The sequence below is a fragment of the Aulonocara sp. 'chitande type north' Nkhata Bay genome, linkage group LG5 (genome assembly GCF_057382095.1).
Source record: "Aulonocara sp. 'chitande type north' Nkhata Bay isolate Kocher_YH1m ecotype deep benthic linkage group LG5, A_spYH_male_GT1.1, whole genome shotgun sequence".
In the NCBI taxonomy this organism is placed as follows: Eukaryota; Metazoa; Chordata; class Actinopteri; order Cichliformes; family Cichlidae; genus Aulonocara; species Aulonocara sp. 'chitande type north' Nkhata Bay.
This window is the reverse complement of record NC_141348.1, coordinates 40902208-40928213: the sequence shown is the minus strand read 5'-3', so window position 1 is coordinate 40928213 and position 26006 is coordinate 40902208. Positions and strand designations below refer to the sequence as shown.

At 39.5% G+C, this 26006-nt stretch overlaps 2 protein-coding genes across 5 annotated transcripts in view; both read right to left on the bottom strand.

Moving 5' to 3' along the window:
- Positions 1 to 361: 361 nt before the first annotated feature.
- Positions 362 to 13891, bottom strand: LOC147331318 (sterol O-acyltransferase 1-like). Its single transcript, XM_086293584.1, has 16 exons — positions 13741 to 13891; positions 11489 to 11630; positions 11290 to 11348; positions 11040 to 11179; positions 10890 to 10943; positions 9664 to 9771; positions 8743 to 9025; positions 7738 to 7813; positions 6975 to 7059; positions 6518 to 6563; positions 6130 to 6259; positions 5584 to 5681; positions 4049 to 4147; positions 3729 to 3864; positions 3152 to 3297; positions 362 to 1907 (listed from the first exon to the last, which is right to left on the bottom strand). Exons 2-16 carry the CDS (start codon positions 11565 to 11567, stop codon positions 1851 to 1853), a joined length of 1596 nt encoding a protein of 531 aa, XP_086149710.1. The 5' UTR covers positions 11568 to 11630; positions 13741 to 13891; the 3' UTR covers positions 362 to 1850.
- A 1160-nt stretch (positions 13892 to 15051) lies between these two features.
- The window catches only part of LOC147331316 (kinesin heavy chain-like), a 77623-nt gene continuing 66668 nt past the window's right edge, over positions 15052 to 26006 (bottom strand). The window contains exons 24-29 of one of the 4 annotated variants that reach the window (XM_086293580.1): positions 25428 to 25644; positions 23843 to 24158; positions 22361 to 22422; positions 20149 to 20176; positions 19669 to 19781; positions 18678 to 18779 (exon numbers count right to left, since the gene is read on the bottom strand). In XM_086293580.1, the coding sequence (XP_086149706.1) occupies positions 19682 to 19781; positions 20149 to 20176; positions 22361 to 22422; positions 23843 to 24158; positions 25428 to 25644 (723 nt within the window). In that variant the 3' untranslated portion in view covers positions 18678 to 18779; positions 19669 to 19681. Of the gene's footprint in view, positions 19782 to 20148; positions 20177 to 22360; positions 22423 to 23842; positions 24159 to 25427; positions 25645 to 26006 lie in introns of all 4 variants that reach the window. The other 3 variants (XM_086293582.1, XM_086293579.1, XM_086293581.1) reach the window with 3 other exon arrangements.

Below are 26006 nucleotides of genomic sequence, written 5' to 3'. Positions count from 1 at the left end.
AATGCTGTGAGTATGTGTAAGTGGGATCAAACTTTGTGAAAACCTACAGAAAATGTAACATCCTCGCCGTTTCCCTCAGATTATTGAACATTTTAGCCTCTTTAAGCCCTTTTTTTTTTGTTGTTTTTTTGTTTTCAAGGCTCACGGCTGTACTGTTGCTGTTCAAGTGAACACCGTGAAGCTTTTAGCAGATGAAAAAGTTTATATTTCTCCCAATCATAGAAGTCCTATTGTAAAACGAAGATTTACCAAATGAATTACCAGCTGTTCCATTTCTGCTTAATTTATATAAAAAGCTTTTCCAGTTTCCATGACATTATGTGGCTAAATAACAAGAGATTTCACTTTTTTATCTTTATTTCTGCAAAGCGTTATTCCCTTTTGGATTCATATGCAGTGTGCAGAAGATAGAGACTCATTATTGGCAATGAGGTATGTATAGATATTTCCTGATAATGAAAGCTGGAGATAAAAAAAACAAAAACAAAACAATATGCAGATTTTTTTTTAAATAAAGAAAATGCAAACAAATTTAATTTTCAAACATAAAATTTAATGTACTAAATCCATTCATTTCTGCTTTGACACTGACTCTAAAACTATCTGTTCTGCATTTGCCTCCATGAGCCCCGTTGGTATTACAGTATATCAGTTTACAGAGCATTACATCATTAATGCAAACACTGTACCAATGGTAATCCTCTTCTTCCTGGATGACGTTGCAGGCAGGCAAACAGAGGCTTTGTAGCATACTGATAAGATGCTGTGCAGCCTGTGGTTGGCTGGTTAAGATACCTGCTTTCCCAGCCAATCCCTGGCAGCTGAATGTCAACCGAGGCAGGATTAAACACGCAGCGCACACACACTGCAGGCCAGGTGCCCGGTGTTTGTCAAAACCTGTTTAAAGTTTTCTGTCACTTTTAAGTTTTTTTCAGTCCTACAAACAGAAAACTCATATAAAAATCTACAATAACAAAAAGAACAAAAGTGTTTTGTCTGGAATAAAAATAAGCTGGGCAAGAAATGCAATTAAATATTCTAACTGTAATAAACCTGAAGCCTATAAGGCCTTGTTAATACCATATTTAAATTTATTTAATGCTTAAAAATATTATTTATTAAGATATTGTATGGCTTCGTACAGTACTTTTTTCTCCTCTACAGAAGCTGACTTCTCATATAAAATGGGAAACAGCTGGGCTAGCTCCACCTATCAAAAGTCTAAATCTCACTGAACTACCATGTTGTATTATGTGCCGTTGTTATCAGATGGTATGATGTTCTATATCAGCGGTCCCCAACCCCCGGGCCTCGGACCGGCACCGGTCCGTGAGTCGTTTGGTACCGGTCCGTGAGAGTTGAGGCTCAGGTGTGAAATGTGTGGTTTTTATCAGTTTTCAGCGTTATTTTGTTAGCGTTTTTATCGTTAACTCCGTTTTCCTGGGTCTTTTCACGTGTGTTATAAATAAATCTTCTATTTTTCAGTACCGGTACTAGTTTTATTTTGTTGTATTTTTCCGCGACACCTTAAAGGCCGGTCCGTGAAAATATTGTTGGGCATAAACCGGTCCGTGGCGCAAAAAAGGTTGGGGACCGCTGATCTATATGTTCTACATGCTCGGTTACAGCCCATTTGAATGAATATTAGTGATAAAAATACCACCTGCACAAATAAAACCTGAAATAGTTCAGTGACACAACATCCTGACTGCAATAAATCTTTTACGCACTGATAACAGAAAACCTTGCTCTCTTCCACACTCAGTCCATCAGGCCTTGCAGAGCTACATCTTCATTTTCAGACTTTCAGACTTCATCATTTATTCCTCCTGCCTGCGAGAGGGATGGCCTCATCTCTGGTAGCTGCAGGACCAAGATCGAGGCATCACCAGCTCCCAGAAGCTATTCTGTTGAGAAAAAGGAAAAGAATTGGGCCAAATATACATGCCTCACTTCTCCTCCTTCTCCTTCTAGTAACTTTAATCATTTTATTAAATTATTAGTAGATTTAACATCCATTTCTCTCAAGTTACAATCTCATTGTGCAGAGCACTTCTATTTGTAGACAGATGTTATCTGTGTTAAGCTATTGTGTGTGTGAATTATTCCACTGGCTTTAGAGGATTCCTCCTCTGGGGATACACGGACATACAGTTGTTCCTAGTGTGGTAAGCACTGAGCCCATCTGTCGAGCAAATCCTTTACATCTCTGACTTCATCAGACTCTTGGTGTCGGAAGGCAACTTTTAAAGTGTTAAAAACATGTCACACTTTTATTCACATCTGCTGCTCAACACACGTGAATCTGCAGCACGGGATTACGTGTACACGTGTTTACACAAATGCATGTAGTCTGCAGGACGGTAATGAATATATGAATCACTGTGGATGAGAACAGACAATTAAGTCAAGATAATGAATGAGTGGAAGAGGCTGTTTGTTACCACTCTCATTTTGCTGCTGACGTCTGTGTGACATCCAGCAGTAGTTGCGTAATGTGCTTGTGTACATGAGTTTTTTCATTCTCGCCTGAAGTTTGTTCACCCGTTGACCTATTTTCCATTTAGGGGTCATCTAAAGCAGGGGTCAAAGTCAGTCTAATGACATCTACAAAAAAATAACTTGGTGTTTAATTTGAAACCCACAACTTTAAATCAGAATAGATCTGCACAAACCTTCACTACTCGTGCAGTTTGGGATAAAACTGTTTTCATGCCTTCAAACTCAAGAAGTCTCTCAGAGGTGAATTCTCCTAGCATGAGTACACATTTCTTCATAATTCTTCTGCAAAAAAGAGGTCACTCATCTCTTTTTCTGTCAATTTTTATGGATTTTAGCAAAATTTGTGCTTCTGTATCCAGAGAAGTAAAGTAAGATAACTGACTGAAAGCATCTTTTGTGACCCACATTTGATGCTATAAAATGTACTTGTGTATGGCTTCTTTCTGAAGAGCTGGCTGATTGTATTTTGAGATTGTGCGTAAGCCCAGTAAGACATTGTGGGAAAATGGCTTTTTTAGGATTGCTTTCTATGTGATTCTATTAAATGATATGAAGAAACTATTTATAGAGGAGAGGAGAAAAGGCATTTTCTACATATAAAGGAAAAACTTTACAAACAGAGATCTCGGTCAAACGTGGGAGTACGTACTCCTGTCCGTGGGCAGTATATCTGGGCGTACCACTCCTGGCAGTACAGGCACACCTGCACACCCTGACCGATGAAGAGACACACCCACATGATGATGTTGCAGACAGGGCTCTGTCGCTTGTCGGTCATGGTGAAGTTGAATGCCACTAAGAGAAGATGGGAAAGGGGATTTGTTAATGGGCTTTCGGTTCTTTCTTTGTATCTGTTATTGAGAGAGCAGGAGGTCGATAAAGGGACAAGGACACGCAGAGAGAAGAAACCAAAACATTGAGTGAGAGTCCTATAAAAACAGACTTTTTACAGTGTTTTTGTGAATAATTGAAGAATTTAACTCGAAAGTTTGAAGGCACACTCTTCAAAGCAAAAGCCGTTTACATATTTTTAACAAGCTATGGATAGGCATCTCAAACACAGTGCTTTTATCAGCGGTAATAATGTAGACATGAAAAATGTGTCTGTGTTTTTCTCCCTTTAAAAGGCTTTTAGGCAAATGAATGAATTTCTGTAGCTGGGTCAGCACACAAGTTACTTATGCTGCGCTAACAACTGTCCCATGAATAATAAACACACCCCTCACCTCCAAAGACGGCAAAGAGCAAGAACATGACTGGGTAGAAGAAGCCGAACCCCATGGCCAAAGCATACTCGTGAACGACGGCAGAGACTATGAAAACCGAAAGCATGGCAGCAGTTCGGAATTTCCTATTTGACAGCTGCAGGGATTGGAGAGTGAACAGAAAGAGGATTTGGCTAAAAGTTCAGGGGTCAGACTGACTTAACAACAGTTAAATTGCCACACACATGCTGGTTTATAAACAGAGACGAAACCAACAGAGTTATGGGATTTGTTTTGTTCAATATACATGTGTTAGTCTGCAGTATTAGTACTCTGCTCACCCAAAGAAAGTCCCTGTAGCCATAGTAATACAGCCAGTCATGAACCACTATGTTCCAGGTACGGTAATAGTTAGCAAAAGACGTAGAGTTCCACCAGTCCTGAAAAAACAACAGAGGATGAGTCACTCATCAGAATAAAAACATCAAGAAAAAGGGCTGAATAGGAGTGAATGTTTATTATTGATCATCTATTTCTACTGATGAGAGATTCGCTATTATTAAAACATCTTAGTGTATACCAAACCCTACAACTAAGGATTTGTAAATGGGTCTTGGAGGTGAAAGCAATGCAGTTCTGCACAGTGCATCAAGTTCCTGGGTGGGTATACTGGTTTAATCTTCATCAGTTTAAACAGACACCTCGGTGCAATCTCTGATTGTGTGCGACACCTTTCTATAAAAGCTGCACGTAAATTTCAGATGTGAGAAAAACAAAGCCAATGCATGCATTCTTTTCAATGACCAGCAGGAGGCGACTCAACTGGTTGCAAACTGACTATAAAAAATGTGACTTCTTAAACACAATCTAACGGTTATATTGTTTGATTTAATACACCATGCTGCTCATTCTGTCATTTATAGTCGGATTTAGAGTTGTTGACAAAAGAGGGTATGCTTTAGGGTGTGGCTTCCTTGTGAGTCATGTGCAGTGTACTCAGTGTCTAAGTCAGACTTGTCATTACCAGTTATAAAATAACAAGATAGGAAAAGTCCAAAATGCTCAACCCAAGGATTCAAAACAGCACTTCACTATCTAATGGGTGTTGGCACAGTGGCATGGCCATCATTTATATACAGTCTATGCACGTTTGTCCCAACTGTTTCAGCTGACAAGCAGTGTCATTTGAACATTATTAAACCAATAAACTGCCATCAGAGACATGCATCTAGGGCAGATAAGAGGTTTAAAGGTTAAGAACAATTTGTAGCCACATTGTAAATTAGGTGAATCAACTCCTGTAATTAACATAAAATACACACACTAGAATCTTTTCAAGATTATTTAGCATTTTTAAAACAAAAATGAAATTTGCAAAACACTGTCTCGCTGTCTTACATCCATTTTTTGCACAAACCTACAAAAAGCCCCATGGCTAACCTTAGAGTATGATTATGACAAAAATACATAAGAGTGAAGAAAAGTCTCACTCACAACCACACAGACGTTTTCTGGTAAAATCCTGCCCCACATTCCCCCAAGTGCCTTGGTATCTTTTATAGCTAAATTCATTCAAACTCTCAGGCGTACTTAGAGTGCCATAAGCGAATAAGATTTGTGGAAGTGAAAGTGGCCAACCACTATAAGCAAGTATTTTCAGCTCTTGCTCAAGAGCTATATAAATCAACAGGATTCAGCGATGGAAAAGTAAAACTGTTTGGGGACCAGCAGGTCACCCTGCTGCCATTTCACTTGTCATTAATCAGAATTTGCTTGTCTGTAAAAGTAAGCATTTCAGAAAATAATGAGTCTACAGCACAGAAACAGGAAATGACCACTGGACCAATTAAAGTGTCCACAAAAATCAGCCGCACACCTTATAGAACATTCTGTCAGCAAAACGCAGGAGCTCCCCGAAGAGGTTGAGCCAGCAGTGCAGGAAGGCAAAGAAACACAGCAGGAGGAGCATTATTCCTGCAACACACACACACAGAGACGGAGAGAATTGCATGGAGCAATTTTATTTTGGGCATTGCCCCCAGTTTTCTCAGAGGAATTGTAACTTGGCACAGATGCTATTGCACTAACTCGCTCTTCACTCAAAGGGAGTCATAAACATTTCAGCCTTTGATTACTTGTATCAGATTCATGTTAGCATCTTTCATCTTATCACTGTCTTAACGACACTCTGGAGTCCTTTCCTACATTGCAGGCTTAGTAAAATATTAACCAGTGCTGACTCACACGCATGAGAGATAATGGATGTTATAAACATAAATGATGTTACAATCAGAGTCAGAGATGAACTTTAACCTGCACACAGCTTCTTTCTAACGCTGTAAGTGGGGAAAAAAGGGAGGAAAAAAGGCCACGTTGAGTTTGTGTGTGTACAGCTGAGGACTCTTTGAATAAGAGGACATACCTGGTAATATAGAGTGAAAAATAGCCAAAACCATTGTTCGTTTACTGAAAGGCACGTTGGTCTGGGTTCTAAAGACCGGCATGCAGAGACGCACCAGGATAAAGTAGCCGTAGAACAGGCACCCCAAAATCTGCAAAGGGAACATCAAAGAGGTTCGAGAACATCCCATAAAAGAGGAAATGAAACGGAGAACACACACGAGAATCAGAAGTACAAATGTGGAAATGGCTTAGCGATAACTGCGATCAGGGATATATTATTACTTCAGATTATTTCAGTATACAGAAGTAAAACTTCTTTTTAGGTCAGCAGACACTACCAAGTCTTTTGTTAGATATTCAAAGCAAAAGGGCTGAATTATAAATAGGAAAGCAACATTTTATCTCACCATGCCAAGAGTAATGCCAACATAGTTCCATCGTATGTGGCGATTTCTGCAACAAACGGACATTTCATAAATTTCAGATGCAAGATTATTCTTAATGTGTGCTCTGTTCTCAAATTTTTATCAGTTTTCATGTTGCCTGAATTTGTCTCTAGTGTCGCAGTCCAGATTAGGGATTCCACAATGCATCTAATCTCAGATCAACATGACTGCTTGTAACGGCATCTTGTTGTTTTTCAGCCGTCGTTAGATTTATGTTTGTAGCTGCTGAGCTATAGATTCTGAGAGATGGGATTTGATGCTGTAATGAATAAAAAAGAAAGTCACTGCTGGCTTTGTGAGTTTGTGTCACATGACAGAACCTCCAGTTTTAATGAAAACTGGACATAGATATTTTTGATAATTACTAGAACAGAAGAGCATAAATAACCAGCCAAAATGAGGGGTTAATATATCCTACCGAGGGTATGATTCCCTGTAAATGAGCGTTGGACAGAAGAGGAAGTACAAATAGCTGGAAAATGTTGGGAATCTGTGATTTTCTCCTGAAAAGACAAAGACAACGCTGTTAGTGTGGCCATCATGTTTGTGTCCAAAACCTTTAAGTTATTTTAAAAGTGGCTTCACATTAAAGTCTTGTTGAGTCATTCATTATTCATTTAATTTCACAGCTTCACTGTGCCTTTAATGCAAGAACCTGTAAACAAGTGGCCATCTTTAAAAATTAAACAACACTCGGGTTGTCGCTGAATCATTAAGCCATTATACCAAATTATCTGCCTTAAAGACTCATCAGTTTTACTAAATGGTTTGCTGTAGTTTGTTCCAGCTAGTGTGGCGTCCTTTAAACACTTGTATTACAGCCCTGCTCTATAAAAAATGTATTTAACGGACCTTCTGTGTGAAGAAATGATCTTAACTTCCATTTCGATTTTATGTCAGTTTTACTACTTAAGTCAGGACTACAGTTTTCTCCAGGGGGCATTTGTTTTAAGTATTCATGTTTTTGCTCTTGGTCTCCCCTCATGTTTCATATTTTTATCTCCCACTAACAGACCTGTACAAGAGCATCTCTAGCTGCAGATTCATTGTTAGTTTTAAAGTTATTACATAGGTAACCTGCAGAGTTCTGCTTAAGTCATTTTTCCCCCTTGTTTCCGGGAGTGTCACTGTGAGTAATGATAGCGCCCGGAGAGAAAATACACCGGACTTCAATACAATACCTTCCTTTGGAGCATTCTTCATGATAACAGGAGCCGTTTCTCTTAAGAACGAGTAGGTTTTCATCAGGAATCGAATCTGGAGAAAATGGATACAGTTATTACGTGAAGGGAGACAGTGTATCAGTATTAGCTGCTTCTACTGTAGATGTTTATCTTCACTCCAAGAACTGACAAGCTGCCCGAAATGAAACATCCAGATACTCACATCTCTTTTTTTCTTTTTTGTTTCTCTTTTGTTGTTGACTCATGATTTATGTGCACTCCCATCAAACATGAAGCAGTGCAGCATGGTGGGGCAGAGAGCAGCACAGTTGCAGAACTTGGCTTAATTTGTCATAAACTGCAGTTCAGAGATGATGCACAATCAATCTGCGTAGAGCAGGGAGCATCATAAAGCAGCAGTGAACCGCATTTTGGGGCAATTCAGGGAGTTTGAATATTTAATTTCTGCATCAAACTCAGCAGTTTTAAAATGCCATGAACATCATGTAAATACAAAAAAGACTGATTGGACTCAGTCAGATGAGGATCATGGCCGGGTTTCCCAGAAGCATCTAAGCACCGAGATTATCTCACTCCATCAAACAGAGCTAAAATGATTTTAGTGCTAAGACTGATTTTGGAGGCCGGGGCCGATGTGATAAAGAGGATGAGGAGGTATTAGTGTATGGGTTTGTGATGTTCAAATGCTGGCTGCAGTGAGATCTGCTGCCAGAGATGCTTTCTCCTTTGGTGACTTTCCAGTTGGAAAGCTCCCATCTCTGGCTAGCAGGCTATCTTTATCACAATGTTCCAGCTGAGGGCAGTGAATTACTGCTTCTACAATTTGGATTACCTATGATTGCCAGTGAATATGTGTGTAATGTTATCTATGATACAGTGTGTTTCTAGCACAGGTCATTACCAATAATCTTTTTTTTCTGTTGCATTTGAACACAAAGTAGCTCTTTACACTGAATATGCAGTAAATGAAAAAATGAGCGGCTGCACATGTGACAGACTCACCTGTTCCAGTATCACAATAAACCGCGATGCAGGTGGCAACTGGTGGTGCACAACAACATAGATGGGGAAGACTCCAAGTATGCAGGTCTGTATGAGATACAGGATCAGCCCCATCCCCAGAGACAGCCCCATCTTGGAGGGGACTTTGTGGTACAAAGAGCCCCAAAACAGCAGGGTGTAATAGGGAACGCTCAGGGTGTAAGAAAACATGATGGCCCAGGCTACAGTGACCGTCCCCAGCTTCCCAAAGGCGTAGAACAGCAGGTCAAACTCCAACACTAACCTGGGATTGAAAACCAACAAATAAAGAAATAAAGAACAAAACACAAATCATATTCATTATTTATTATGTATTGGAAACCACTTTGATTGTATTCAAACACAGCTGGGTTTTCTTTTCATTGCTCGAATCGTGAACACCATTGAATATTTTTCCTCTGACATTCTTTCATCCAAAAGGCCCCTCCAGTGATGATATTAATAGATTTTAAACACACACTTACAGCTGTGTCTTTTTTTTTTAAAGAACAGTGTCACAAGTGTGATAGTATTATTTGTGTACCATTATTTAGCGCATGTAAATAAAAATTCACTGTTAACTGAAGCTGAATGGATCAAATCATTTGCACACAGCAGAGTTGCCCACTGGCACTAGCTCAAATGAGGAACATTTGCAACTGCAAACAAAAACCAAATCATTACGACACTGCCCAAAGCAAGAGAAGAAATACTCAGAGGAGTTGATTCGTTATCTTTCTGCTACCAGATGAGCAGAGGGGCAAGGAAGGCGGGAGATAAGAGAACAGGAAGTCTTGGATTAATTGAGTTTCTGTTAGATTTGGTTCAGGGTTAAAGAGTTTGACACATGGCAGTACCACACACACACACACACACACACACACATCCACGTGTCCCACTGACCTGCCCTGATCGATGTAGTCAACAGCCAGAGTGCTCAAAAAGAAAATGATGAGAACAGCTATGAACATGTGGTAAATGGTCCGGATGTGGCTGATCTCGAACAGTTCGCTGAGAAAGAAGAGGAAAGACACAAATAAATACACAACAAAATCAATAAAATGGCCCCATGTTTGATAAATCTGTGCGAACTCTGCTGTGAATATTGTAAAGGTTTACAAAAACGTGCTAGTCCCATCTAAGTTTGCAGTTTGATTGGGTGCGCCTTGCTAGCTCTGGGTTGGACTCCCTTTTGTGTCGCCGATTCATGAAGGTACCGGGGACGTTCCTCAGAGATTTAAGGCCATATTGAAGCGACAGCATCAGACTTATCTGATGCATGAGGTAAATCTCATGTTCCATCACAAACCAAAGGTGCTCTCGGATTGAGATGGCATGTGACTGTGCAGGACATTTGAGTACAGATGGCTCATGTTTATGCTGCTGGAAGCAGCCATCAGTAGATGAGTAGACAGTCATAAAGGGATGGAGAGGGTCAGTAATGATGCGTAGGTAGGCTGTCACATTTAAATGATGGCCACTTGGTACTAAGGGGCCCAAGGTGTGCCAAAATTATACCCCCCATCATCAAAGCATCACCAGCCTGACCCATAGACACAAACGGGATGAATACATTCTTCATGTCGTTTACACCAAATTCTGACCATCTGAATATAGCAGCATATATTTAAACTTTAGATTTAGGCAACGTTTTTTCAGTCTCCATTGTTCAGTCTGTATGTCCGGTATGATCAGGAGCCCAAGTGAACTTTCTGCTCCTGTAAGCCCATCTGCTTTTTTGACCCATTCTCTGGGAACCATCGAGATGTGTGTGGGAAAATCCCAGTAAGTCAACAGCTTCATTCAGACCAGCCTGTCTGGCATAAACAACCATGCCACGTTAAAAGTCACCTAAATCATTTTTTTTCTCATTCTTGTGTTCACTTTGAACTTCAGCAGGTCACCTTGTCCATATCTACATGCCTAAATGTGCATTTGATGCGCTGATCAAATAAATCCATTAACGAGCAGTTGAATAACCTAATAAAATGCATAAACCATGCATATATCCAATTAAATTAGAATTTTCTATTTGAAAACTATGTACACTGACAATCTGTAGATGTTAAACCCTTGTGTTAAACCCAACTCTGATTTAATTTGGGTGTTTTCACATCTTTTATACTCACTCCAGCAGTGACGCCCTGGCCATAAACACTTTGCCATCATCCATTCTCTGAGATCTGACACAAAGCATAAACAGAAAAACAGTCACACACTTCAGTGATTAGCATAAAAAAATATGGTGACCAACAGACCAATTTGTGTCTCATTCTTACCTGGATGAGCTTATATTTTTTGTCTTTCCATTTACTGTTGATTGGGTGTTGGAGAGGGACTGGACGGACTCAGTCAGAACTCTGTCTAGAATTTCATTGAGCTGATCCTGGACCTGCTCCATGACTTTTATTTTGATCTTCTACAAGAGGAAAAAATCATTTCTTTCAAATCACGTTTCAGTAACTGTGTTGCCTTTGTAAACCACTTTCCTACTTTCATCCACCGTTTAAAGAAACAGTGATGAAATACCTCAGTACATCGTTCCCACTGCCTCGCATCTTCTTCCACCACCTTATCATGATTGCCAGCTGCAGAGAGAAGAACAGATGTTTCTCACATCGTTCGCTAAACTTTTAAATATACTGAATATATCTTTCACCTAAAACTGTGTAAAAATAGACAGAACTGAAAGATCAGCTTACAGTATAAAACAGTATTTTGTCCATACCAGAGCTTGAGTTGTCAGATGACTGTCGGGGCTTGATCTTCCGATTATACACCCTGCTATCGGCCTCCTTGGTCGTCATGGCTACCCTCACGACTGGAGGTTAGTCTGTTTTCAATGAATGCACGTGCTGTCGTACTGATGCCTGTCAAAGTGAGTGATGTAATGCTTTTATTTATTCCATGTGTATAGCTCATGCCGAAATCTTCTAGGTGAATTGTGGTGAGTATAACTGTAACGCATTTATGTTAAACTAAAATAAGCTGTGTGCATTAATATATCATTCTTTGCAAACTTGTGACGCGCCAAATGTTGTAAATGCTTTGTGGAGAACAGCCTATAAACAGTAAGCAACTTTTACTGGTATAGTTTTGCACATTAGTAAGACACACATGAATGTTTAAGTTTAAATCCTTCATTTAGAATTAGTGTTATGATGGGTATATGTTATTATTTTGTGTTTTCACTTTGAATGTTGTGGATGTGTGATGTTTCCAGTGTCTGTGTGGCTAAGAAGCGTTAAAGGTAAAGACCTCAGGAGCAATTTTTCAACTTGAAGTATTTCTATATCGGTAAACTGCAAGTAGAAGAGGGAATTACCTTGTCGTAGTTCACGAAAGACTGAATTCACAGCAATAAATGCAAAATTAAAATAAGACTCACTATTAACCTCCTAGGACCTGGCGTCCACATATGTGGACATCACATTTTTGGGTTATTTAGACTAAAATACTCAATTTTGCTCTACAAGGGCCTGATATCCACTTACGAGGACGTTATACTGCTACTGTTGTATCAAAATTTTAAACGAATATCCTCATATGTGGCTCTTATTTTTCTTAAAAACAAAAATAAGGTAAGGTAATAAGGTGGTTTACATTCATCGGGCCCCAATGTGACCAAGTATCAAAGAGAAATTAAAAATGCATGCCGTGGAAGAGTTCGGGTCTTAGGAGGTTAAAGTTTATATTCGATACAACGCATATTTTTATTTTAGTGGAGAAAAAACTGTTTCCATTAAGTAAGAGAGTTTAATGAGTCTAGCTGCCAGTACTTTACTGTTTACCTGTGTGTTTCAGCCTACCAGCAGCAGTGCAGCAGCTGCCACAATTGCCACGAGATTCAACCTGGCTTTAGCTTTTTGTTAAAGTTTAATAACGTGAGAGGATCTTCCACGATAAATTGAAAAATTACATCAGGTCACTGGCTCGTTGCTGGCTGGTTGCCTCATGTCAGAGATTATTATCATTCCTGATGAGCCTCAGTGCCGGTGTAGTGAAACCAATCGTGTGAATCCAAAACTGAAAAAGTGAACTGCTTGTCCGGATAAAGGCACCTGTAAGCTCGGTGTTGTGGAACAGTGGTTACCCACAGTGGTTTTCCACAACAAGCCACAAGTCACTGCAGTTCAAGCTAAACAATCTAAACAAATGATAAAGATCCGCGTCTCCACTGCAGGTTATAAGAGATAAGCTACAGCAGAGAGGTTGCATTGTGGGGTAAAAAACAGTCATTGACCTCATTAGTGACCCATACATTCTGGTCATTCCTCCATTAAACAGATACGCGTCAAAAAGAAATTCAGATTAGACGCTGTGCAGCTGCAGACACAGTCATATGGGGTTTTTAAAGCAAATCATCCTTATTGTAACAACTCTAAGATTATTAATGAGTCTATGTCATGTTTAAGAAAATATTTATTGGCTTGACCTCTTTTCTACTTGAGCCCGAGCAGCTGTTACTTTCCTTTTGATTTGTTGTATTGATGAACTTTGTCTCCCTTTGTCAAAATGCTAAACTGATGCTTCACTTAATTTCATGAGCAGCCAGTACTAATAGATTTTCAGCAAAATCTATGATCTGTTACGAAAACATTACTCATAGAAGCTGTTTTAAAAATCATATTTGGGTTCATGACCTACTTTTACCTACATGAAAAACTGCCTGTGTGGTTAGAGGTACATGCATCGGTTTAATAGCCCATTCACAGAAGAACCCTTGAACTCAATAACTCAGTTCTGCCATCATTATATAAAATTTATATCCAGCACGATGCTTCAAGACCTCTGATCTTCTTTAATGTTCAGTGTTGGCTACAATACTCATGTCGAGCGTTTCCTACTAATTTAAAAATTGCCCACAGCAGAAACTGCAGATTTATCATTCGTTTAAATAATACAAGTGTCAAATGTCAGACATCACTGTGTCGGGTAGATGTGACATGATCTATAAATATGCATTAGATGTGTACTCACAGTGTTTTAAGTTCAGGTCCACTCAGCAGTGCACAGGTCCACTCCTCTGTTTCAGTCAGTTTCCACTGACACTGACTGTTAAGTATGATGCAAGTCTTATGATCTGTGTCCCCTCCTGATGCACTTTACCCTCATGGCTCCTGGCCCAGGGAATCCATTGCCCAATCAAACTTTACCTCCTTGGCTGGACTCATGAGGTCATGCACAACACTGGACTGTGCCCTAATGTCTCACTTATCCAAGGTACTTAATACAAATTTCATTCATATCATGTATTTTGTGCACTACGTTAAAGGTATATAATCTGGGTCAAACTTCAAACCAAAATAGTAAATATCACAGGTCTATTTAGCATCTACAAATATGCTCTTATTTGGAAAAGCGTGTTGCTTATTGTTAAAGCACAGCTGTGTGTGGAAACAATGTTTCCACTTTAGAGTAGATAATGAATGAACTGGGCAAAAGTGTGTGTGTTTCAGGAGTAACTGGTGAACTTGAGAGAATTGTACATTGTGGAAATAAATATTTGTTCAAAGCTCAAAACATTTCCAGAGGAATGCTGTCTGTCTGTCCATCCAGTCATCCATGTCAGAGTCGCGGTGTATAACCTGAGGGCTGTCAGTTTGTTGCTGGTGAATTCAAACCCAGGACACAAAGATATATGTACTGTATTAATGTATTTGTCCATTTATATGAAATGTATCTCTCGGTTTAAACTAATGATACATGTACAAAATTACTTTCTGGTACGAAGCACAGCAGGAGTAAAGAAAAACAAACTCTTTATAAATACTATTTTCAAATAAATACATACAAGGTTAGAATGATTTATTTTGATTTAAAACAATCCCCCCAAACTTTGTGCTCGTTCAACTTGATGTGAAACTGTTAAATTGAAAACGTGTTCTCGAACAAACTGTACGGTTTGTTTGGTGTCCTCGTTTCAAAAATCTAAATATTGAACTTTGACAGCGCTACGATTACACTAGATAAATATAGTTTGAACAAAATGGCAGAAAATCATTATAACATAACATCATTATAATGTACATTTTTAATAATAATTTAATAAGCTCACATTTTACAAGACTTTATTGAGGGGTCAAGGTAATGTTAATTCCAGTATTTTGCTGGGGATTTGTTGTGAGGTCCCACTGACCTCACTGGTGCAGCTGTTTTTAAAGCTGCTTTATCTCTCCTGCTTCTCTCCTGGGCTGCGAGCTGCAGAGGTTACTGACGTTATAATGTTTTATTTGGCTTTTACAAATAACATTAAAGAAGAATAATGACAAGAGCGTGTGGTAATCCTCTGTGCACAGCATCATATTTATTGAAAGGTGAGTTCATGAAATAACAGCGCTGTTTCTCAGCAGCTACAGAAGAGAGTAGTTCATGCACTAAATCACACGCCATAAACAAACAAAACAACACACTGTTGTACAAATAAACACAGACACTTCGCCTCTGTCTTTTTTTAACCGCTCGGCCATTCCTGCAGTCCTCTTTCTGCATGTTCAGGATACAGTATCACAATTCTTTGATCTTGTCGGAATATTTTTTTAGATTTGTTACAATTACTTTAAGACAAACAGAACAATTGTTTTTTAAAAATAAAATAAACGCAGACACTCCCAGTTTGATGAGCAACCACAGTGCAGGAGGCTGTTTTCAGCGACAGCGTGCTGACGAGAAAGGCCATTTATGTTCAGCTCGCGGTTTCTATAGGTTATGTAAACACACACAACTTCAAAAGTTCAGTGGCCTTTTATTACCTTTTAAAAAGACAGATGATGAAAAAAAATACTCAGATTTAAAGGGCAATTAAAGGGATGTAATAATAATTAGAATGCTACACACATTTCACTCAACCTCAGTCCTGTAATAATAATTATCTGTTACAAGTAACATCTTTGTGTTAAAGAGGGACAACCGTAAAAAATATAGTAGTATAGTAATTAAATACTTTATGGTGCCAGTTAGTTAAAATTAGGATATTAAAAGACATCCATAAGCTGGGTTAATTGGTGACCTAATTGTCTAAAGGTGTGGATGTGAGCCCGTCTCTGTGTGTTGACTGGTAACCTTAGCACCACACCCCACCCGCCTGACCCATTAAAGCATAAGCAGGTTAGGTAATGGTACTAAACCATATCACGTAGATAAATCCTTATGTTTTTCATCATATACTGAATATGAAAGGAGGACATAGCTGCAGAGTCTGAAAAGTGAAGCTGGAGTGGATCAAACCTGCAGTCTGTCTGACTCCTCAGGGTTCAATAAAATGTCACATTATGTAGAGGTCTATACACTCTGATGTGAAAGCGACCCTCAGTTCCCTCCCTCCATTACCTCAGTAAACACTTTCCTGATAACTCTTATTGATAACTCTTAACTCTCACACTTCAGTTCTTATCAAATACGATATGTTGTTCATTTTATCAATTATAGTTCTGATTAGAATCAAAAAGAAAGAGAAAGCTGGGGATACTTTAGAGCAGGGGCATCAACTCTTGAAACCAGACTACGAGCAAAAACACAGAGAAGGCCAACAAGCTCAGTTCAAGACTTCATGGCAGAACTTTACAAACCACTGGGTGATGTGGTGACTATGTCCATCTTTTATATACAGTCTATGTTTGTTATAACATTGTAGAAAAACACTATTACAGGGTGAAGTAGACGTATCTGAGCAACCACACAGCACAGGAAGTGTGCTGTGTGTGCTTCCTTCGTCCACTTAAAGACAAATATGTTGTTCATGCACACTAACCTGTAGACTGCTTTGATACACATTACTGGTCCATTTTGGTTAGAAGCAGGTGCAAAACTCTGCTAATGAGAGACAGCTTTTATCTGCACACAAACACGCAAAGCTCAATGTCCACTGTCACCCTTGACCCTTCCATCCTGACTGTTTGATCAGGAGGTGCACAGAGTGAATGTGACGGGTGGCGAGGAGCTACTGACGGTCAGTGTGCGAGTGAACTCAGACTACACCCAATCATTACAGGACTGATACATTATCTGTACTTAGGGGTCAAAGGTCAAATATCTCACTGGCTGATGAGGTGCTACATCCATGTGCGCATGTGTGTGTGTGAGTCAGCAGGATAAGACAGGATTGTATCAGCTCTTGATAACCTGGAGTAACCCTTGCTTCATGTCTCCAGCAGAGCTTAGAGCTCGCACAGAATAAGATCCTATTTAAGTGACTCACTACAGTCGGGGCTTTGGTTTCACTCTGAGGTGGTTCAGCAAAGAACCGTAAGATTAGTCATTTTGTTAAACGTTTCTTGGAACGGCGGCTCTCACACAAAACTGCAGAAATCTCAAATCTTTATGATTCACTACAGGGACTATAAAAATAATACAGTTGCACATCAAAACAAAATGATAATGCTTCACTCGAAAACCGTTATAAATTAGAGATAAATAGCCAGTAAATATTTGAAGTAGAGCAAACAATAAATAATATATTTCTTTCCAGCTAGTATAAAAATAGTTGCTACACACTTTTTCCACTCTGCCATGCTCTTGCATAACATGACAGTGACTAAATATTTCACGCACAATCCCTGACAGGCAGTTTTAAGGGATAATTTACAGCGTAAAGTTGCCTTTACAACTACACGATGAGTCTTTACAAAACAATCTGTCTTCATTTGCTTTTGTCTTTGCTTTCTGCTCACAGCTAAAACTTGCTACAATGTGTCCTCTGAGGCTGATAAAGCACAAACTTGTGCCTTAAAGAGTCTTATGGAGTCTCATACGTTTATTGTCTATATTAAGCCCTGGCCAACTATCATCCACAGTATATGTGTATATGAGTATTTTAAACTCAAGGGACACTTTGTTAGGTCCACTTTTGCCTGAAGAACTGCCTCGATGCTTCATTGCATTAGTTTAATGAGCAGTTGAACAGGTATATCTAATAAAGTGGCCAGTGAGTGTAGTTTGCTGGCGTCGGTAGATTTACTAAGAATACTCATATCTTTTTCTCATGTGCTGTGCAAAAACTCATCACTGAGCCACACTCTCACACTTTTCTAACATTTTTCCTGATCACTATGAACCGTGGAGTATTTTTAGTAAGTCCTGCATACATCATCCTGCTGCGGTAAATGCTCACCGGAGCACCAAATGTGTTTATATCCATGACTGAACATAGTCCTTAACAAGTACACTGACTAACATTTGCTAAAAAGAGCAGTCCTCAAACATTTTGGGGGAATTACTTTGAAACTCACTTTGAAAAATGACACAATATAGGCACGACCTGTTTTTGACTGTTTACTGAGAGCCACAGACAGGCTGCGGAGGTCACAGATTTCTGATAGACAGCTTGGAGCATTGTTGGCTTTTGTTCTTCTAATGAGATTTGGTACTAACAGCGCACACATCTCGATGCTTATCTTCTATTCTGGTTTTGGGACTTTAACATGTTTATTGTTGCTTCACTAGTGTTCTTCCTCTTTAATACATATTTTTTGAAAAATGCTGACAACCAACATTGAAAATCAACATGCAGTGAAAAGTATAAATATCAGAAAAGTGATCACAAGGATCAAACTGTTTTCATGTTGTTAGTATTTTTTGTCTTTTAGATTTTCCATATGTTTATCAATGACACTGATGATAGTTCTAATAATAATCATAATGCTCAATGCCGACATCCCTCACTGAGTCTTTCACTGAGACAAACAGCACAACCTAGTGGAAACCTACCACACGGCACTTTCTCTTCCCCACCTTTCTATTTGTGGTCCCTTCATATTTCAAGTCATGGGGGAGGGGGTGCAGCAGCATCACAGGTGTAGGTTGCCAGGTCAGGCATTTGAGATGCAGTGCTTGTCAAACTGTTACACCCCACAAGTCATAATACAGAAACGAGAAAGGATCGAAGAAAACAAGCAGGGTGCCTAAAAAAGACACAGGAGGTCTGTTTACAGCAGGTGAGGAGGATGCGAGAGGAAGGGGAGTCTGGGAGGACAGTGATCAGCTGCATGCAGATTTACAGAGGCCTCAGAAAAAACGTCTGCCTGGAGAGAGAGAGAGACAGACATAGACAGAAATAGTGAATAAGAGCGACAGATACATTTGAGAGAAATGGTGAAAGCAAAGGATTGCAGAAAACAGGAGACAGCAGCCAGTGAGTCATGCCATCAATGCCAGAAGGAACATGTCTCGAGTCATTTTATACCTGGTGTCTTTACTAAGGAGTTACTTTTATTTGAGAACTGCACAGTGTACTCTGGGGCACGATTTAGATTTAACAGCACATAAAATTCAGCAGCTTTGTGGAAGACTTGTATTTACTCGCTTGCAAACTTTACTCCAGCTGAAAGGACTTGAAAAGTTCATTGCATTACTTAGAGTGGAGGAATATATAGCATATTGGACATTATTAGTCTTAACATGATTGCAGTTTAAATTAAATATGCATTCCTAAATAAGGTCAATTCACTGTCAACAGTGAAGTATTTTTAAAGGAAGGTGCATACAGATCATGTCTGTTAGGTATTTTTGTGCAAAGTGTCTCACACTCTTAAAATAAAAACTCACCCAGGTTTCTCACATTGTTACAGCTGCCCACAAAGCACCAAAGAGCTGAAGCCAAGCAGCCTTAAAGAAATAGTGCTGATTCATAAGACCTCATGACCCAATACATCAATTGTAATCGCATTTTACTACAGCACGATGAACTGAGGAAAATGTCCATTCTCGGGCATTATCTAACACGCTTCTATGCATCCTACTACCAAATCTGTCAGTGCTGATTCTAGTCTGTTGGGGCTCTTGGCGAGAAATTCACAGCGTACTCCTACAAACAGAATTCATAACCATTATAAATAATGACCAATTTGAATGGTTATGAATTGTTAATAGTGTATCTTCTCCATAAATAGCTTCCCCATTCTGCTTTCTTACCTGCTCAGGACTATTAGCTGGCTGAAGCCTCTGGCTGCAGACTGTAGAGTTTAGCTGGGTCCTGATTGTCACACACATCAGTTCTGGATACAGAATTCACATTCAGACACATGCTAAGACAGATAGAGCAGAACCACATGTCGTTGCAGCATCATCCACAGCAGCAGCAGCAGCAGTAGCAGTGACAGCAACAAGGGGGCAGCAGTGATGCAGAAAGAAATGGCAGAAAGAGTCAAATCAATGCTTTTACAGTCCTCATTCTACGAACAGAAGTGTGATCAGTGTGTGCAAGACAAATGTGGCAGCACAGTTTGTGATGTATGCTTCTACCATTATTTACTGCTACTAGCTGCATTAACTTAATTAGTCACTGAAATTAAAAGACAGCTAATTACAACCAATATTTCTACCCTCCAGTAAGTCAGCGACAGACACCAGCAGGTGCTTTGCCGTTATTTCAAAAGAGTGCTCAGGTCTTACCTGTTGTCATTGATATCTGTGGTGTTTCCTGTGGACAGAAAGAGTGCATAAGGAGGCAGGCAGGTGCACAGTGACAAGGTTGGTGGCGTGTGAAGTGAGGGAGGAAAAGTGGGTTTGTAACAGACACGTAAGTTCAATTAAAACAGCCTAATGTGAAAGTGAAGTTAGACGGCCTTGGAACAAGCAGCTGCATAATGTATTGTATTAGACGCCAATATCTCACATTTGAATGACTAACACATTTTACAAGCACTTTACTGATCTGGCAACCCCATCAGTAAGGCAAGGATGGAAAAGCAGCACCAGCACAGGTTTAGCTGCCCAAAGCTTCATGCTTAGGGAATGATTACGGGCAGGGTCATTAAATTATTTTCTACTAACATATCATTAAAGTTACCAGAAAGACTGATGCCATGGTAACACAAATACTGACTGTCACTTATAGGTTTTGTAACTTTCACCTGCACCTGAAGAGTTTTCATTGTGTAACATCTCTACAGGACATAAACACATTTAATGTTGCTTGAACGAATGACCAATAAACAGTGGCAAACACTGCCATTTGACCATAAGTGCCTCGTGTTTCCCATCTAAGGTGTCCTTGCATTAAAGTACAACCATCCCAAGGACTTTTATTAGCAGAAAACCAACAACACTTTCTTGGGAAATTGGGTCTGGTTTTAATACTGGTTCCTGGATCATTTTTATATCCTGCAGAACCTGATGAACTGAATTCAGCCCCAGCAGCGACTCTATTAACTCAACCCTCGGAGGCTGGCATTCTACCTGAATTACTGTGACAGAGATTCATTTCACCAAACATCCACTTGGCCTTTCTGCATGACAACGTATTGACAAAACATAACAAGACACTTCAGTTGCTTCTCAGTTTTTAGCAAGCCTCTGTGGATTTATCCATTGTTATGCACAGAAGCAACTTTATTTAATTTGTGCACAATTTGATGAGATGGATGCAATCATGGGACCTCACGCTTGACTGGATTATGAGGCCTGTTCAGTTTAATCCCTTAAGTAGAAAAAAATATTGTGACAGTTAATAAAAATCCTTATCCTGTCATGTGTGATGTTGCACATGTAGACACTGTAACTGTGAATGTTAAATTTAAACATGCTATAAATAAGAAATAAGAGGCTGCTGATCTTTGAGATGTGCATTTCTTCATAACTCACTGAAATTCATGACACTGAGAATAACAACGGTAAAAAGTAGTGATGAACCAGAAGAAATATGGCTTCAAAAGTCTGATTACATGATAATTACAGTAGACGTTTGCCTAGTATGAAGGAAAATAAGAAATAAATCTGAATGAATAAAAAACAGCTGAAAAAATCAGAAATTTACAGACAAAAAGAGCAAAATATTGACATTTCTTCCACAGCATTGTTGACAGAAGAAATAATAATGGGAAACCAGACTTGAACTAAGCCTGATTAAATCCTTTAAGGGTTCAAACAGGTAGTGAAAATCAGTAGTGATCTGTGATATTTAATTAAAAGCTCATATTGTAGCAGCAGACTGATTTATTGGCACAAACCCCGTTTCTGACTTTTATTGATATTCCTTGAGAATCAAAGAGGTGTGGTGTTGTTACACAACTCAACAACTGTCATCACTGGGTCAGAAGCTGAGGTGGGCGTCGCAGCCTGTCTGTCGGTTACCTGTCTCTATCTGAGTAATGACACAGCAAGCCTAATCCATCTCCTCCAGAGTCTGTCGCCGACGGGTGCAGACAAGCGCGCACACTCACACACACCCACAGACACAAAAAGCTTTTGCCTCAAACAAAAACCTCGAGCAGCGGGAGCAGTTCACTGCACATTTTTCATTGAAGTTTTACAAAAACGATCATCTGTATCCTGCTAATATCACTCTATGCAGAAGGAGAAGAAATCCCTGACTTCACTTCCCACTGGCTCAGAGTGAGAGTTAAATCTACTGACTACAACTTCATTACACAAACGTAATATGAACAAAAAGAAAGGTTTATGACAGCAGCAGGGCAATCACTGCTTTAACAGCCAGCAATCTGGAAGAGTATATAAAGCAACATTCAAACCTAATGGTTTATATGATGGCATAATGACAATCACTTAAAAAAAACAGTCATAAAAATAAATCCATTTACCTCTGCTGATTGCGATTATAAAAATTCTCATTACTTTTTACAGGCTTTATCTGAACAGGGCTCACCGTTTTCTGAATCGAGTATTTCAGAAGCGTTGTCTGCTTGGCTTTCTGATTCAGCCGGAGGCCTGAAACAGCAGAAACACAAGCACGTGTCAACATTACGTGAAAGTTATCTTTTAAAATCTCGAGCTATAATCGAGACTTTTCATCACATGAAACAGCTGAAGTAAACATGAAAACTTTATGAACTTGAAGACTTTTGACTGCTTCACAAGCAGAGTGCAGACTATATGCATTTAGAACAGCAACAGACAGAACTCATTTGTAGTACTGTGCAAAGGTCTTAGCCCAAGTATCGTGGCAAAGCATGCACCAGTGTGTCTGTTACATGATATCAGGTCGAGTTATCCTGAGCAACAGGTCCACAGCTTGTCTGAAAGTCTTTCAAACAATATTCTTTTGGACATTAGTCTCTTTTTCTCCATTTTCAGTCAGTTTTGTTTTTCAGCGCGACAGTGATTTGAAATAAAAAAAAAAGCATACATGGATATTTTAAAAAAAAGAGAGAAAAACACACAATGAACCAATAAATCAGTCATCGACTGGCCCCCCCGAGCCTGGACAGCAACATTAATGAAGTGTGGGTCACCTTAACAGCAAAAGGAACAAAAGGCAGAAACATCCAAAGAAAGGCTTTGAATGTTCCTCAAGAAGCCTGGCAAACTATTCCTGAAGACAACTTACAGAAATCACAAGAAAGCTGCCTAAGAGGCTTCAGGCTCTGTCAAAGAGGAACGGTGGTCATATCAAAAATTGACTTTCAAACTGTTTACCTCATTGGTAGTATTGGCATGTATCAAAATGTGAAGGGTTTTCACATCACTCTAACTAAGAGACAAACGTCATCCTTGACTGGAGACAGCAGTTGAAACCATAATGAAATAAATAAGAAAGCCAACTATGGCTACGAAGAACAGCTCAACTTTTACAATCAATCAAGTTATGTTAAAGACACGAATAAGGCAGAGATTTAAAAAAGCTAAATAATGTTCAAAAGGCAAATACATGTTGGAAATGTTTAGGCAGGAGTAAGGATAACCAAATCCATTCAAACAACCTAATTCACTGAGTTAATCCTAATGGATTAAAAGATTATAAATAAAATAGAAAATAAGGACAAAGTGCAGGCTAACAGTACAAACCCAATTATTATGTAAACATATTGGATTAACTGGTGATATCAGTCACTAAATGACTCAAATGAAAGACATTGAGAAAGAAGCTTTTTTGTAAGTCTGACTGGTCTGTGGGTCAGATAAAAAGGTTAGTAAACACTCTTGACGCAAACTCAAGAAAGTTCCAGACAACATTAAGTGGCATACAGGTATTGCCCCTCATTACGATCTCATATAAAACCAGAGAGAGCCAGAAAGTGTGGCTTAGTTAAAGTTATATTATACCGATTATTAATTAAAGTCAAGAAGGTGAAATATGGTAAGAACCACAAAAAGTGACTAAAATCGCCAAAACAGCTGTTTTACTCACATATTGTTTTGAACATTGCTGTCATGTGCATCATTATTTTGGAAGTCGAGGTGTTTGGCAGGGCTGTTCTGATTGGAGTTGGACTCAGGTAGCCTGGGCTCACTCTCTGGTGTTGAGGGAGAAGTAGGAGAAACAGATATAGGAGAGGAAGGAGCAGAGGTAGCAGCAGGAGCAGCAGCAGCAGCAGCAGGGGCTGCTTGGTTCCTGTTGTGGAAAACAGCGTTGCAGAAGGCAATGGGCTGATCGCTGAAGCCTCGGATAAAGAAGGGGTTGGTGGGAGAGCAGACTGGGTAGTGGCCAGGGCGTACAGGCTTGGCTGTAAGTGATAACAGAGAACAATGTATTGATTGATTCACTCATCCATTAAAGCCAGACATATTTAATTTGCCCTACAGGATGCTTAAAGCCCAACACTGAAAATATATTAATGTAAAGCGAAATATCACAGATAGTCTTGTTTGCTGTGCTTTAATCCTCGAATGAAAATCATTATGCTGAAAGCGCTCATTTAAATCAATAGCTCATTTTCTCATTACAGCAGCACATGCATCTGAGTTGAAGTAGTAAGCTAGTGATCAGACTGAATTACACTGTTATTCTAATGTTTCGCATTTCTTTCAGGAGAATATGCCTACCGCGTAAATCCTTAGAAGCCCAATGTTCCACCAACTGTTACATTCTTTCATGCAAAAACTCTCTCGACAGCTTTTTGTTTTGTTTAAGTAAATTCTTTTCTCATTTCGGTGCAACGTAAACAGTCCTTTGCATATCTGTGCGTTCCACAGCAGGAGAATTCAGTTACATGCATGTTTGCTTCCTGAATATGAAACAAGATTGGAAGAGGAAGAAAAGGGCATCAGCTCGATCATGCAGGTTGTGAAAATGTGGTGATATGTTAAGAGGAATGTAGGAAGGAGACAACAGATGAGTAGAGCAGAGATGGCAAAGCACACAATGGATGCTGCTTGTGGGAAAATCTCAACAGGGACGTGAAAAGAATGGCTGCACAATGCTGAACGATTTTTCTCACATGCTGCATTACAAAGGAAGCGATCTGATGGGAGGGAGATGAAACGCACAACGGTGTCTACATGTACAACATCACACATGTAGTGCTGGAGAGGATATACATACTATATCCTTCCTACAGTGCAGCCAAAGGAAGTGGCATGGGCTTTGCATGCATTTTCCCTCCTTATTTTATTGTTGAATTTGGGGCTTATACATCACATCATAAAAAGAAAATTAGACTGACTTTTAGATTTACCACATTTGAGTGGATTAACCGACATGTTCTGATGAATCGGTTGATTTAAATTCAATGTTTTTCAGGTGCTGTGCTGCCCAATTACTGAGAAACAGCTTTCATATGTGTCTCTGAACTGTTATGAAACGATGCAGTGGCTGTGAATTTGCTGCAGACTAAATGATTGGATGCATTTTACAGCTACCTACAGATTAAAAGATACTGCAGTGTTAAAGCAATCGCAAAGCTTTTACAGAAATGACACATGCAGCACTGTCATGTAATTTCTAGCAGACTGTGGCTGTTATTTTGAATCTGTGAGCAACTTGTATACGTTACCGATGAGCGCAGCATGGGGTCGGCGGAAGGGAGCGCGGGCCCTCATCACATCTTTGATTCGCTCCACTTCCTGTTGGTAGCGATGGCGGTCCTTCATGGCTCCTTCTTTTGCCTCCTTCAGCGCACCCTCGAGCGCCTTAACTCGCTCAGCTGTAGACCGAAGACGTTTCTCCAGTTTTGGAAGCTCACAGCGCAGATCTGCATTGTCACGTACCAGCTGTAACACAAATCCGACATGTGCAAAAAACAAGCTATAACTACAGAAAGACAGTTATACATTTTCTATGATTCAAAGCACTTTCTTGCTACAGGCCTCCACTCTCACACACTCACACTCTGATGAATGCACCAGGGCAGCTCAGGGTTCAGTATCTTGCCCAAGGATACTTTATAAGCAGACTAAAGGAGCAGGGGATCAGTCCACTGGCTGCTAATTGGTAGATGACCCATTTTACTTCCTGAACCATTGCCTCCCCAAAGAGTTGCTCATATGTTTTGCAATCTAAGAATTTTTTTTTACTAAGAATATAGTGCAGAGTACAAAAAGTGGAGCATAGGAAGTGTGTGACCATAACGTCC

Excerpts from the sequence above, each read along its gene's own strand:
- LOC147331318 (XM_086293584.1), bottom strand. The coding sequence starts at position 11,567 with ATGACGACCAAGGAGGCCGATAGCAGGGTGTATAATCGGAAGATCAAG. Across the intron at positions 11,180-11,289 it reads AGTGGGAACGATGTACTGAG|AAGATCAAAATAAAAGTCAT; the intron begins GTATTTCATCAC and ends TTCCTCTTGTAG. Across the intron at positions 5,682-6,129 it reads TTTTCACTCTATATTACCAG|GAATAATGCTCCTCCTGCTG; the intron begins GTATGTCCTCTT and ends TGTGTGTTGCAG.